The 12,949-nt window shown below is 36.7% G+C and overlaps 2 protein-coding genes and 1 long non-coding RNA gene across 8 annotated transcripts; 2 read left to right on the top strand and 1 right to left on the bottom strand.

Annotated features, from left to right (window-relative positions):
- The first annotated feature begins 449 nt into the window (after nucleotides 1–449).
- On the top strand, nucleotides 450–1,456 carry LOC108557849. Of its 2 annotated transcripts, XR_001890877.1 has the most exons (4): nucleotides 450–766; nucleotides 818–894; nucleotides 965–1,062; nucleotides 1,156–1,456. It is a non-coding gene; the product is annotated as an uncharacterized LOC108557849 (long non-coding RNA). The 2 variants fall into 2 exon arrangements; XR_001890876.1 differs by lacking the exon at nucleotides 450–766 and having other exon boundaries at nucleotides 783–894.
- A 1,288-nt stretch (nucleotides 1,457–2,744) lies between these two features.
- LOC108557857 (apoptotic protease-activating factor 1-like) lies at nucleotides 2,745–9,642 on the top strand. Of its 5 annotated transcripts, none has more exons than XM_017914542.1 (12): nucleotides 2,745–3,307; nucleotides 3,379–3,579; nucleotides 3,850–3,864; nucleotides 5,152–5,366; nucleotides 5,591–6,076; nucleotides 6,136–6,664; nucleotides 6,722–6,897; nucleotides 6,957–7,077; nucleotides 7,150–7,321; nucleotides 7,378–8,891; nucleotides 8,951–9,096; nucleotides 9,163–9,642. In XM_017914542.1, the coding sequence occupies exons 1-12, from the start codon at nucleotides 3,161–3,163 to the stop codon at nucleotides 9,392–9,394; spliced, it is 3,954 nt and encodes a 1,317-aa protein (XP_017770031.1). In that variant the 5' UTR covers nucleotides 2,745–3,160; the 3' UTR covers nucleotides 9,395–9,642. The 5 variants fall into 5 exon arrangements, with proteins under 5 accessions (XP_017770031.1, XP_017770030.1, XP_017770032.1 ...); XM_017914541.1 differs by having other exon boundaries at nucleotides 2,746–3,307; nucleotides 3,376–3,579; XM_017914543.1 differs by lacking the exon at nucleotides 3,850–3,864 and having other exon boundaries at nucleotides 2,746–3,307; nucleotides 3,376–3,579.
- A 1,405-nt stretch (nucleotides 9,643–11,047) lies between these two features.
- On the bottom strand, nucleotides 11,048–12,653 carry LOC108557844 (T-complex-associated testis-expressed protein 1-like). Its single transcript, XM_017914529.1, has 3 exons — nucleotides 12,369–12,653; nucleotides 11,397–12,308; nucleotides 11,048–11,335 (listed from the first exon to the last, which is right to left on the bottom strand). The coding sequence occupies exons 1-3, from the start codon at nucleotides 12,651–12,653 to the stop codon at nucleotides 11,048–11,050; spliced, it is 1,485 nt and encodes a 494-aa protein (XP_017770018.1).
- Nucleotides 12,654–12,949: the final 296 nt, after the last annotated feature.

Below are 12,949 nucleotides of genomic sequence, written 5' to 3'. Positions count from 1 at the left end.
AATTGCATAGTTGATAAACTAATTAACACGAGTAACTCTCAATTAATTCAAAAAAAGTGAAGGTATTGCAACAAATTGGAAATATCTCTTTTTAAATTGTTATTTGCATATTTATTTGATAATGTGATTTATAGGAACAAGGAATGATTCTTTCTCTTTCGTTTGATATATAATAGATTAACATTGATCAGTTAATAAGAAAGTTATTAAGATTTAATGTGTCCGCGGTTTTCGCGAATCGAAACGCAAGTCCCTCCCCCTCTTGAAACTCGAAAATGACATAAAATTTCGATTTGCACCAGGAGACCAGGAGTAGCGAGGAGGTGTCTGGGCTCCTAGCAACGGTAGTTCTAACGCAACGGTAGTTCTAACTCAACGGTAGTTCTAATGCTACAGCCACTTACGTTTGTGTGAGTGAACGAACTGTCATTCTGACAGCTACTGTCAGTGTGACAGCTAGTGTTACAAGTCTTTACTGGATTCGCTCTTTAATTTGAAATGTTCTATAAATGCAAACTTAATGAAGCATGTGCTCTATTGCTGTGTCCTTCTATTTCTATATTTGTGAAACTTTTATACGAACTATACATTTCACTTCAAGTAAAAACCAGTACAACATGTTAACAACAATTACTAAAATTGTTTGTGTTTAGAATAGATACAATCAGAGATTATGGACAATTATATAAATTATTTTATCAAGTATACAACAAACAAAAGCAATGTCTTCATATAAGTATTTGCATAAATCATTAATAGTTATGAGGTAAACAGTCAACTTGTCAACAATCAATTGGTAAATGTGTTAAAATTTTAGGTGGATCTGATAGCAGCTAGAGGCATGTATAGTTGACTTCCGAATAGTTGAAAGCGGAATCTATTGTTTACTAGCAGGTACAGTTAGCAAAATCTTAACTACTTTACTTCTTTAAGGACATGGATAACTAACTAACAATAATTTTAGTATTGTACATCCCCCTATTTCTAGGAGACTCAATAACATTTATGAGTGCCAGATGCAGCAAAAGTACTGCAAAATAGGAAATTTAAATTATAACATTTGTAAGTGCCAGATGAAGTGAAAATAGCAGAAAATCAAAAATATATATTTGAATCAGATTCCCAGAAAGAAAGTAAAAGTATTTCTTCTTTCAGGAGGACTCAGCAACACCCATCAACTTGTTGTCTCCTACATGATTCTTAGAGACAGTATAACATTTCTAAGTGAAAATGCTGGAAAATAAAATAAATAAATTTTGATCAAAACTCAAGAAACATACTAAAAGTATTTCATTCTTCAGGAGGATTCAGATACACCCATGAATCTACCATTGCCTTCTACATGATTCTACTATGAAAATACGAGAAAATTAATAAGATGAATTTTAATTTTAAACAAAGGCACAAGGTAATGATGACCCAACAGCACATGCAGATCCTTTGTTGCCTTATGTATGAGCATTTTTATTGCAAAATTGGGTAGGGGAAGAGGGTTATGCACCTAGAAATATAGAAAATGTTACGTTATTCAGATTTTGGAAATTTTCGCATTTTCTGCCCACAATTTATCAGACAACCAGATATACACTTGGTGTGTATGTTTGGTTGCTGACCATAGGGGTTACTATGTATATGTGTGTGGCACTGCTACAATTTATTTTAAAACTTTATTAGATTTGTTCTTAATTATGCAGTTTTCTGAATGCAGAAGGTGCTCCATTGTTTCCTATTGCTATTTCCTGGTTTGGCTAACTTTTCTTTTATTTTTAAATATAGATATTTATATTAATTTATTTATTGATATATATATATAATCTTTCAGCCCTATTTCTACCTAACTTTTCTTGGAACATTGCATTTCTCTCGTTTTGATTCAGAATTATTATTATACTGACTATTTTATCTAATTAAGTTAAATATAAATGATTATATTGAACGTATTTTTTAATTTAATTGAAAATTAAATAAATTGTAGCAACTTAAATATGTATGTGAAAGAACGGTCATTGTGACAACAACAACTGTCACTCTGACAGCTTCTGTCATTTTGACAGCTACTGTCACTCTGACATTACCTTACAAGTTAAATTCAAAGGTCTTTATTGGATTTGCTGTTTATTCTTCAATTCAATTATTAAAATAGATATAATTGATTCTAGAGATACATATGTATGTTGGATATATAATAATTATCGATTAATTAATGCTTTTGGTTTCAACAATTTTCAAATTACTGTAATTCGAAAGAAGTTTATTATTTCATATGTATTATCAATTTTCTTTAACGTGTCTACTGTAATAGTTGTCGCTGTTAAGTGCTGTTAAGGTGAAGATCTTCGACGAGCAAGTCTTGACTTGAAATCACCTGTATTTGACATGCAATGCAGTTTTATCTTGCAGCAAAATTAAATGTATATACGTAATTATTTCTGTTCATAATGAAGATTGAATTGCTTCAGCTGTATTTATTATTTATTTATCTTCCAGTTCAGTAGCATTATATTTATTTTCAATCTTATAATGAGTCACCTGTTAAAATAACATCTAAGAGGTAACAGCAGTGGCGTAAGTTCTTCACTCACAGAGAGTTCCGATTTCCCAAATACTTGATCTATTAATAACGTTTCCTAATAAGTGTTATAAATACAGATAATTTTAACATTATATAATAACATTTCAGATATAATTAATATAATTCTTTAGATAAAGGAAGATCCACCCTCTTGCGTTCATTGGTTACGCCACTGAAAAGAACCTTGCGAACCAATGAAAAGACGACCATCAGCGCCGCGTATAGTGCAGAACCGCTACTCAAACTATATACAAGTTTCCATACCAACAAGCGCAGTAGAATAGGTGTAGCTCATCCTTGTAGTAGTCATTTCATGTGTTTCTAGTGTTTATTATTTATTTTTTGACCCCACTTCTTGTTTTGAACTAACACCTTCGTCCTCCGAATTCACCTTTCAAACAATCCGGCCCACACCTGACTTCCCCCCTCACAAACACAACAAATCATTTTCCGCATCTTGAAAGCCCAGTTTCCTTTGTGAGCGAAGTTTGATGATAAATGTTGCAAAGACGAAACGGTCAGCGCGAAGAGCACACTCGATGGAATAGCGACGACATAACCCCAGGCAAATGACCACAGCCAGCAATAATGTATAACCTACAGAAGAAAATTTTCTTGGAGAACTATAAGAATCTGGAGGAGATCTCTGGTCTGGACTTCAATTCTGTCCTTGATGTCCTCTTCTGCAAGAAAATCCTGGAGCTGAATGAATATGAAGCATACTTTAGGCAGAAGGTATGAAATGTTGATTTTGTTTGTCTGCATTTCGATGGAATTTCAAACTTTTCATTGATGTTTTCCAGAAGCCACGGCAGTCAATGTTCCAGGACATCAAATCTAAATTGCTCGGTGCAGAGAAAGGCTATGAAATTTTTCAAATGATCTGCCAGCAACATGGGTGCTTCGATGACTTCACAGACTATAAAATTAACACAGACTATGATGATGCCATCCTCAGGGGTAAAATCATTTCACTGCCAAACCACTATGTGCCAAGAACAAATCTTGTAAGTATTTTTCATTACTTTTTCTCTTTCATAAAGCAAATCAATATGTACTTTCATTCAGAAATATCTTAATTACTTTAATCAAAACATTAATTTTCTATAAATTCTTATACTTTTTCTTTAATATACTCTAATTATAATTAAAATATATAAAATTTAAAACACACAATAAGCATATGAATTTGAGAGACACATTTGAGATGCTTTTATTACTAATGTGAATAATTAATCTTATTTTCTTTATTAACGCTTGAAAAATAACAATAACAGAAATGGATGCAAAAGGTATGTATATAAATATATATATATATATTTTAGATTTTGTAATTTGAAGGTCATTAGTTCTAGCACATTATTATTAATACAAAACTGTTGATAAGCTATCATCAGACAAATTTCCTGGATTTTGTTTAATTACAAAACAATAAAGGATAATTGTTTTTAAAAATATTATACATGTTTTGATGAACGATCTCTGTTGTATTCAAATTAATTCAATGATGATGAAAACAAGGGATTCCTAAATCATTTGGAAATCCATATTTGTCGTGCGTTTCGTCACACGGCTAGACTTTAATTACATGTTTTTTTCTTATTGTTTTGAATGATTTAGTATAATCTGCATTTTGGTGAGCAATCTCTTAATAATTTCCATTGTATTTATAAGCAGTAATGTGTATATTATGTAATTAATTCTATATATGAAATGTCCAGTGAACTTGAAATAGCAAAACGCGAGGATTTAAGTATGTTGATAAATAGCTATGATATGTTCATATAATTTGGGAATTCAGCAGAATAATACGAGGATTTTTGCAAACGAAATGGGAATTCTTATTTTTTTTATATTTGAATTTTATGAAAACATTCGTAATTATTCTGGAAATATCTATTTGTCAGTCGCGCGCTGTCTCGTCAAACGTTTTGTTTTGCGCCTCCTTTATAGACTGTTTACACGTTCATTTTTATTAATTGTTTTATTTGTGTACAGCATGTATTTATTATTTATTGCCTCCGAACTGTTTACGTTACACGAGTTTTAATTGGAAATGGGATTGAGTTCTACTGCGTTTCAACTGCTCCTCCACCAAGTTAAATGGTTCGAAGAAGGAACGCGCGGGATTCTTCATCTTTCTCCTCTCCACATGACTCACCTTTCTCTTTCTTTTACCTGAGTCATATGGCTTAAGTCTGTTGCGTTACGTCTCCGATGAACCAATAACGTACAATGCAACGACTCGCTTTTGTCTCGCACACAGTCATTCCGAACAATACGAAAATAAATAATTAATTAATACACAAAATGGCACAAGGAAAAAAAAAAGAAATGGGCTAAATGCAATTAATTAACGGAAATGTCCTGCTTCGTTTTTTGTCCATATTATCTATTTAAATTGTATTATTTTAACTAATAGCAATTTAAATGATAAGTAGTTTGAATTAGTCACCTTGTTTGCTTTATACCACGTTTGTGCATGTTTGAATTGTAATGATTTAATCCAGCTATTTATCCTGTAGCTGTTGTGGGTTTTGTAGGTCAGTTATGTAATCATTTATTTGCTTTTGTTGCAGTTAAATAAGCTCAAAACGGCGCTGAAGAATATGGTCAGCGATCGCAATAAGGTGATTGTCCATGGGATGATCGGATATGGGAAGTCCGTCCTGGCTGCCTCTTCCGTCCGGGATAGACAGTTTATGCTGGAGGAGTTCGGTAATAACGTGCACTGGATCAAAGTGGGAAAGATTACTGGAGACGATACCGACAAGATTTTGAATCTGATGTACACGTAAGTAATTGAGCAATTTTATACCTCCCATTTAATATATTAAATATGTGTGTGTGTGTTTGTGTATTTCTCAATCTAATTCGTAGCGCACATATATTTGTTGGGTATTGTTTTTCGTAAATGGATTTGGATGCACAAGTGCATACTGACCAGCTGTAACAATTGTAACGTTAATTAATATTTACATTCCATTTTTTTTTGTGTGCTTTATGTTGTGGTTGCAGTTTGTATGACAAAATATTAATAAACACAACTGGGGAAATGATCCGAATGCTAACAGAGATGCCTCAGTCGTTGGACATAATGCAAAACAATCTACTAGCACTGCTTAGGATCGAGTCCTATCGGAAAACCTTACTAATACTCGACGATGTGTACGACGCGAAGGTGATCCGGTATTTCGATGTGGGCTGCAAAATGCTGATCACGTCGCGCGAGAAGATTCAGTGGCAAGGCGGCAGCGTGCAATACATCCTTGTTGACGATGGATTTACTCTGTCGGAGAGCCTGGAGATCTTCAAAAAGTCCTTGAACATCGAGGAGATCGACGAAGACGTGTACAACGAGCTGTATGGTATTTACATCGACTGCATGGGCGATCCGATATCGATCAAGCATTGGGCCGAACGCGTTGGGAACAAGAAAGACGCTTTCCTTGCTAATCCGAGAGCCTATCTGGACAACCTCTACACGATGAACCCTAAAGACTCGTTAGTTTCCTGTTCTCGTCAAGCGCGTTTTCATGACTGATGTATGTTGTTTATTTTAGATGGAACAAACATCGTTTCGCCGAGCTTAAGTCTTGGTACCAGACGCTGGATCCGCAGACAGGCGTTAAGTTTCTGGATCTGGCCATCTTCTTACGCGAGAGTAACATCCCCGCCGGCGTTTTTTCGAAGTTATGGTCCTCCGACAACGTGCTGGACATACTCGAAGATCTGGAAGCCAAGAACTTTATCACGTCGAAGTACGCCCGTCGATGCGGCACTTACATCTACGGAGTGCATCACGTCTACCTGGACTTCTTGCGGACTCAACAAACGGATCATAACATCCAGAACACGCACAAGAAGCTAATCGCGGCTTACAAGAATTCCGCTGGAGGAGACTTCGCCCGGATGGTCAACGACAACTATATCTACCATTTCTTTGGACACCATCTCTCGCACGGTAAGATGTTCGAGGAATTCAAGGTGTACTTGAATCTCTACTTTTTGGAAGCCAAGATAAAAGCCACAGGGCCAACATTGGTGCTCGAGGATATCGACACCTACAAAGAATTAATTTTCGACTATCAGGTAAACGTTTATTATTTGTTTATTCAATAACAATTACCAAATGTTCTCTTTATTTAGGATCAAAGCATTCATTTGCAAGACCTTCAGTGTTTAGTGATGATGTACGGGCAAACTTTGCACGATCACAAACAGACTTCAATCATACAATACGCGTTGATGATGCAGAAGGATAGTTGGGTTTACAAGGAGGCAAGCAGATTGGCCGCCGATAATAGACTATACTTTGACACCGAGTAAGTACAACTATCTCATGCACATTTCTAAGCAATTGATTAACTTTTCTCAAATTCAGAACGTTTCATAAGACGAACTACTTTTCGTACGACTTTAAATTAAATGACTCTTTCCGAGTCGCCTGCTTCGCTGGTCATCCATCCGAAATTCTCGTGGGCACCACGAAAGGAAATATCGAGGTTGGTTCTATTATCTAAAATACATTAATATTATTATTATCAGTATATATAAGTTGTCTAAATATTTTTTAGCTGTGGAAATTAACGCATAAGGATAAACAGTTGACATTCAAAGGGCACTCTGCGGAGATAGTGATCCTAGTCTTGAACAGTCAGAAGAATAAGGTGCTTTCAGTCTGCGCCGATGGTTATTTGAAGATCTGGAATTTATCGACTAGCAGGAACAGCGGAAATTTCGAGCCCAGTAAAATAACGACTGTTATTGATATTGCTAAGCAATTAATCTTCCATTTTTTGCAGATGGAAATTCGTTTGTGAATTCCCCTCGGAGGGTGCAGGACGGTTACCAGATGTTCTTCGGGGATGAGCTGACCATCAATCACTGCTACCTGCAGCTCGATCCAGTTGATAAGGATCGCATTATAACTGCTGCATTCGCGAAAAACGCTTCCGAGTTGTACGTAGTGGGAACCGAGAACGGCGTGTTGAAGATACCTCATCTCAATCTGGAGTGGAAGTTCGACGAGGCCGTCAAGTCTGCTGTTTTCGTGATGGACGATGTGCACGTCGCCGTCAGCGTGGCTGACTGCATATACCTGGTGAACGTTCAGACGAAGGTCATGGACTGGACATTATCCAATGCCAACGATGAGATCAGGAGATTGTATCCGTTTGCAACGACGAATCGAGCCGGTCTCATCTCCGTTCACGACAGCTACTACAAACAACTCACCTGGAAGGCGACTCTTATGCCTGACAATACGTATAACATTGCGGACCTTCAACAGGAGCAGGAGTTCTTGAGAAGTCCAGTGAAATGCAGCACGATGGTGAATAATATGTTGATCATGAACAGCATCGAGAACCGCATCAACATCTTCAACCTGAGTTCCAATCAGCAGTTCGTGGAAACGTTGAACTACCGGAGGATGGGAGTGGTTTGTTTGGATGCGACTATCAGTTCGGTGGAGATGGTCGTACTGTTGAGCGGCTTCGAGGATCAGATGTTAACGTTGTGGCACGTGAACCCGAAGAAATCGAGCGTCAAAGGTGTGGATAATAATCGTAGAAAGTCTGATGTGCATAAGAACGAGATCTTCGCTACGCGTTGGAACCCTCAAATGGATATAGCTCTGGTAGCTCTGGCCACCAAGGACAATTGCTTGCAGATCATCAGCGAACACAATCTTCTTACGCAGATTTCGGTGGATCACGTCATCACTAAGATCACTTTCCACAGGTCAGACGATGTCGTGTACTACGCATTGGAAACTGGCAGTGTTTTCATGTTCGACATCAAGCAAAATAAGAAGCGAAAACTGTTTAAAATGAATGGTACTGTGGAATATCTGGACTTTCAGATGTCGTACCTGCTCTGCGCTACTGACATTGGTTATTTCAAGATATACAACACCATCGATGGCAAGATCAACGAGTTGCTCGACCCGCAGCGGAATATGGTGGTTATTCAAGCATTTCTCATGGACCAGCAGGTTGTGGCCGTGATGAAGCGACAGACCACTGTCTGCTGCTGGAATTTATCTAACATGAAGATGCGTTCGATATTCAGCCACGGGGATTACAATAACTCCGACACGACCACAGCCTGCTCGAACTATTGCGAGAATGACCGCACCACCATGATTTGCGTGCTCAGCAACACGTTCTTTTACGTCCTCGAGGTTGTGCGGATCGGGCTTTTCCCAAAAGCGAGCATCTTCAAAACGCACAATCAGAAGGATCAATTACGCTGCTGTCAATTCTCCAAGGATGGCAACCACTTGGCAATTGGTAGCCAAACTGGTAAAACCTATGTAAGTATTAATTATAACATTATTCAGTGATCATTTTATTTTAAAATCTCATTTTCTAGGTTTGGAATCTGAAGGAAAATAGTCTGATAACGTTGGTCTTGCAGCCAAACGCGTCGCCAATCGAGAGCCTCCAGTTTTCTCAGTCTTGCAATTTGATTCTGGTCAGCGTCAGCGATCAAATTGCGTGGTGGGATTTAAGCAACAGGTTTGTTCTTAATATCCATCACTTTTTGCATTTACAGAAATATTAATCAATTATTTTCAATTGCAGTAGAACGAATTCGATCGTCAGTCGGAGTGATCAACTAATTGGAGATACAACAAACAACGAGGAATTCCAATGGGAAAAAATCGGAACCGTTGACGGTACACCCCATCTCCTCTCGTTGATCAAACTGCAGAGTCACAGATCCGTGAAGCATTTCAGCGCTTCGAGGAACTTTACAAAGTTCCTGGCCATCGACAACACCGGCGAAATCTACAAGTTTTCGCCCCGCAAGTAACGCTAAATCAAAACAAAACAAAAAACAAAAATTAACGAAATCAAAAAGCCCCATGTCGCTGAAACGTGTGCAATTAAATTTTATCTCGGATTCTCCGGAAGACCGCGAACGGATTTAGGGAATATGCAATTTTTACAAAAAAAAAAAATTGAGAAACTATAAAATGGGAAACCCGAGCGACCTGTTTGTTGATACGTAGAACAATTTATTTTTAAAAACTCTTTAATTATTTATATTACGAAATCGATGAAAGAAATTAATTATTAATATGTTTTACGCGAATTTTTAATAGATAGACATAATTATTAATTGTTTTTTTTTTTTCGTAAGCGCGAGATAAAGATAGTATTTCTTCTTTTTTGTTTGTTTTAATTATTATTGATTATAATAATAATAATCTTAATTAAATATAAGACTGTGATAACGTGGAAGTTCAAAATTTTTTACAATTTGGGAAATCTCCGCGAGGATCGACCACCAACAAGCGATGTTCAGTAGCGAAGTATTAATCATCATTGTTAGTATCAAATTGCAATAATTTCATTTTCTTTTAACTTTCGTTTACTTTTACACATACACATATATATATATTTATATACACAGAAGGGTGTCTAAGTTACCATGGCAACCGATTCGGTCGAGGCAACGATCACGTTGGTGATTTTGTTGTTTAACATTTTCTTTTGTCCTCTTATTACATATATATATATTCTTTTTTTTTCGTGACGCGATTAATTGTTGGTGCGAAATTCTTTCGTTTTTCTATGCATGTTAAATTATTATTAATTAATTGGTTGTATAATCCGAGCGATTCAGTACGCAACACAAAACGCGTACAGAGACAAAGAGAGAGAAATATATGTATATACAAAAAATATTACATATAATGAATACTTCAAAAGTAAAAGACTTATTTTTTTTACTTAGCAATAATACAGTATTTTTTTATATCGACACTTATATACAAAAATCACTTCATTTGTTTTCTACTTATTTATATATAGTATTTAAGACATTTCCACTTAAGTCAAATTGATTCTCATTTTCCGTATGATCCTCAACTCAACATATACAACTATTATTATTATTATTTTTTATAAATATATATATATATATTATAATAATTTTGTTTCGTATGTTCCTTCTTCGGGTCAATTCGGTTGTTTTTTTGATTGGAGAAAGCGACTCCGAAGTGTCGGAATACATGCATTAGCTTGATTGTGGAAGCTATGCCTGGAAATGCAAACCTAGTCCAGTTTTGCTCAATATTTATATTTTGTTTAAATATAATTATTACAAATTTATGTGAATTGAGAGCAGAATTGTGCGCGCGCGTTGCTCTCTCTCTCTCTACAATTGTTATTATTGCAAATCAACGTGTTTTTACTTATTATATAGAGAAAAGAGAAATAATGGCTCAGAAAAAAAAATACAAGACGAAACAAATTTACTTATGTAGTCGACTTGGTGATATTGTTTAGATTTATTTTATTATATATAATATATATATTGTCTACATTATTATTTTTTATTATTATTATTAATTATATCAATATATTTTCTTCATTGCAACTATTTATTTACTTTTTTCACCAAAATGCAATTAATTCAAATTTTATTTAATTAGGTTTCCAAGACACATCGTATTGATTGTCATTCCAAATTAGCATCGATCAGATCGACTCCTTCCTCTTCCTCCTCCTCTTCTTCATCATCCTCCTCTTCATCTAATTCCAACGCGACGTTCTCTTCCTCTATGGTTTCCTCCTCGACTTCTTCCATAATCTCCTCCTCTTCATCCGAAGCGTGATCTTCGAAATCGCCGCGCCGATTGCGGTCCAACTTTCTTTTGATCTTGTGCAGAACCTCGTCGGTAATATCAGTCTCGCGCAAATCCATCCAGCACAGCGTGTTGTTCAACATCATTCCTTCGAGAATATTCTATAAAAAAAAATATAAATTTCATTTACAAATAACGAATCTAATAACGCAGGACTGCTACTTTTTCGCCAGGCAAAAGCCAGTTGTTGCTGACGTCCAGCATCTTCAGATTCTTGTGCAACTGAAGCACCGCACCAAGACGAATTGAAGTTTCATCCTCGAAGCCGCATCCGCTGATTATCAGCTCCTCCAGCCGATTGACACGCACAAGCGCGCGGAACAATCCCATAATTCCTTGGTGACCTAGAGGATTCAGTCTTAAATCGAGATGCTTGATGGGGCAGCAGTTGTCTTGCATGAGCGCGTATCCGATCCCTTCGCCGCCGATGGCGCCAATCTTGTTGTATGTTAAAACGATTTTGCTGAGGGCTGCGTGCGACATCATCAGCTTGGCGATGCAGAGAGTGCCTTTGTCGCCTATAAGGCAGTACGAGAATCGTAGTTCCTCCAGAGATGCAATTTTAATTAAAAACTTTGTCAAAATCTGAATGTGCTTATCTTCCATCGAGCTGTTATGAAGGCTGAGTACTCGCAGCTTCTTCAGGTTGACGAGGGCCGTTCCTAAACGTTTCGCATCGTCCAAAGAGACTTTAAACATCTGCCATTTAAAGGATTCACCCACGTCTTTAGTGCCGAAAGATATATCGATTTCTTCGATGAACGAGAGTCGCCTGAAGATTGGCTCCATGTTGATGTGGTCCACGGGATAGATCTCCGGGATTTCGTCCTTCTCCTGAGTCAACGGCGGCCTCCAGCACTGCAGTTGCGTGATGATCAAGCGATGCACGTAGGTGTGGATCAGTGTAGTGATTTCCTCCATCGTTTCTTCGTCGTTGTACTCTGGCTGCGCCTTCTCGACCAGCTCCTGCATGTGATTCTCTAAGTACACGCATTTCCAAGTCCAACCTTCGTGCAATCGCTGCGACATCACTCCGTACGTATCCGTGAATCGTCTCTTCCAATAAATTTCATCCTGCAACGACATCATAAACCATCACAATTTTGAGTATTCAAATAGCAAATTCGTTGTTACCTCTATTAAAGGTACAACCAACGAAAGCGGAAGATTTGTGGGAAGAATCTCTAGAAGGTTGTCCCGATCAGCGCACAACAACAGATCATTAATTAACGGGTACTGCTCGAAATTGTTGCCAATGCAGAGGATACAGAGTGCCACCAGAGTTTTGGTCTTGTCATCCGTGCGCGTGATGTCTTCGGAGATGAGCACGCGATCGACCTCATCCAGAAGCTCCCTGGTAATTTGCGACGGATCATACTCGATGTAAGTATTCTGATTTATAATATACGGTAATCTCATTGTGCCAAAAAAAAAACAAATATAATGTACAAACGAGAATAAATAGAAAAAATAATTATATTTGACACTGATCAATGTCAGACCAATTGATCATTGTTGAAGTTATAATATCGATGTGAAGATACATATTTCAATCATAAAATGTTTTTATAATAATAACTATAGTTTATTTATATATGCAGTGACGATTTCAATAGAATTATTTTGAAAAAAGGGGTCAATTAAAGTAGTTCACGATTTACTTGGAAATTCTTTTTGAAAGAAACAAACAAAAGGAATGTAAAGGCTATTTAGTT

The sequence above is a fragment of the Nicrophorus vespilloides genome, unplaced genomic scaffold (assembly GCF_001412225.1).
Source record: "Nicrophorus vespilloides isolate i.1.1-1 unplaced genomic scaffold, Nicve_v1.0, whole genome shotgun sequence".
Taxonomy (NCBI): domain Eukaryota; kingdom Metazoa; phylum Arthropoda; class Insecta; order Coleoptera; family Silphidae; genus Nicrophorus; species Nicrophorus vespilloides.
The sequence above is the reverse complement of the archived record's forward strand: the minus strand, read 5'-3'. Positions and strand labels throughout refer to the sequence as shown.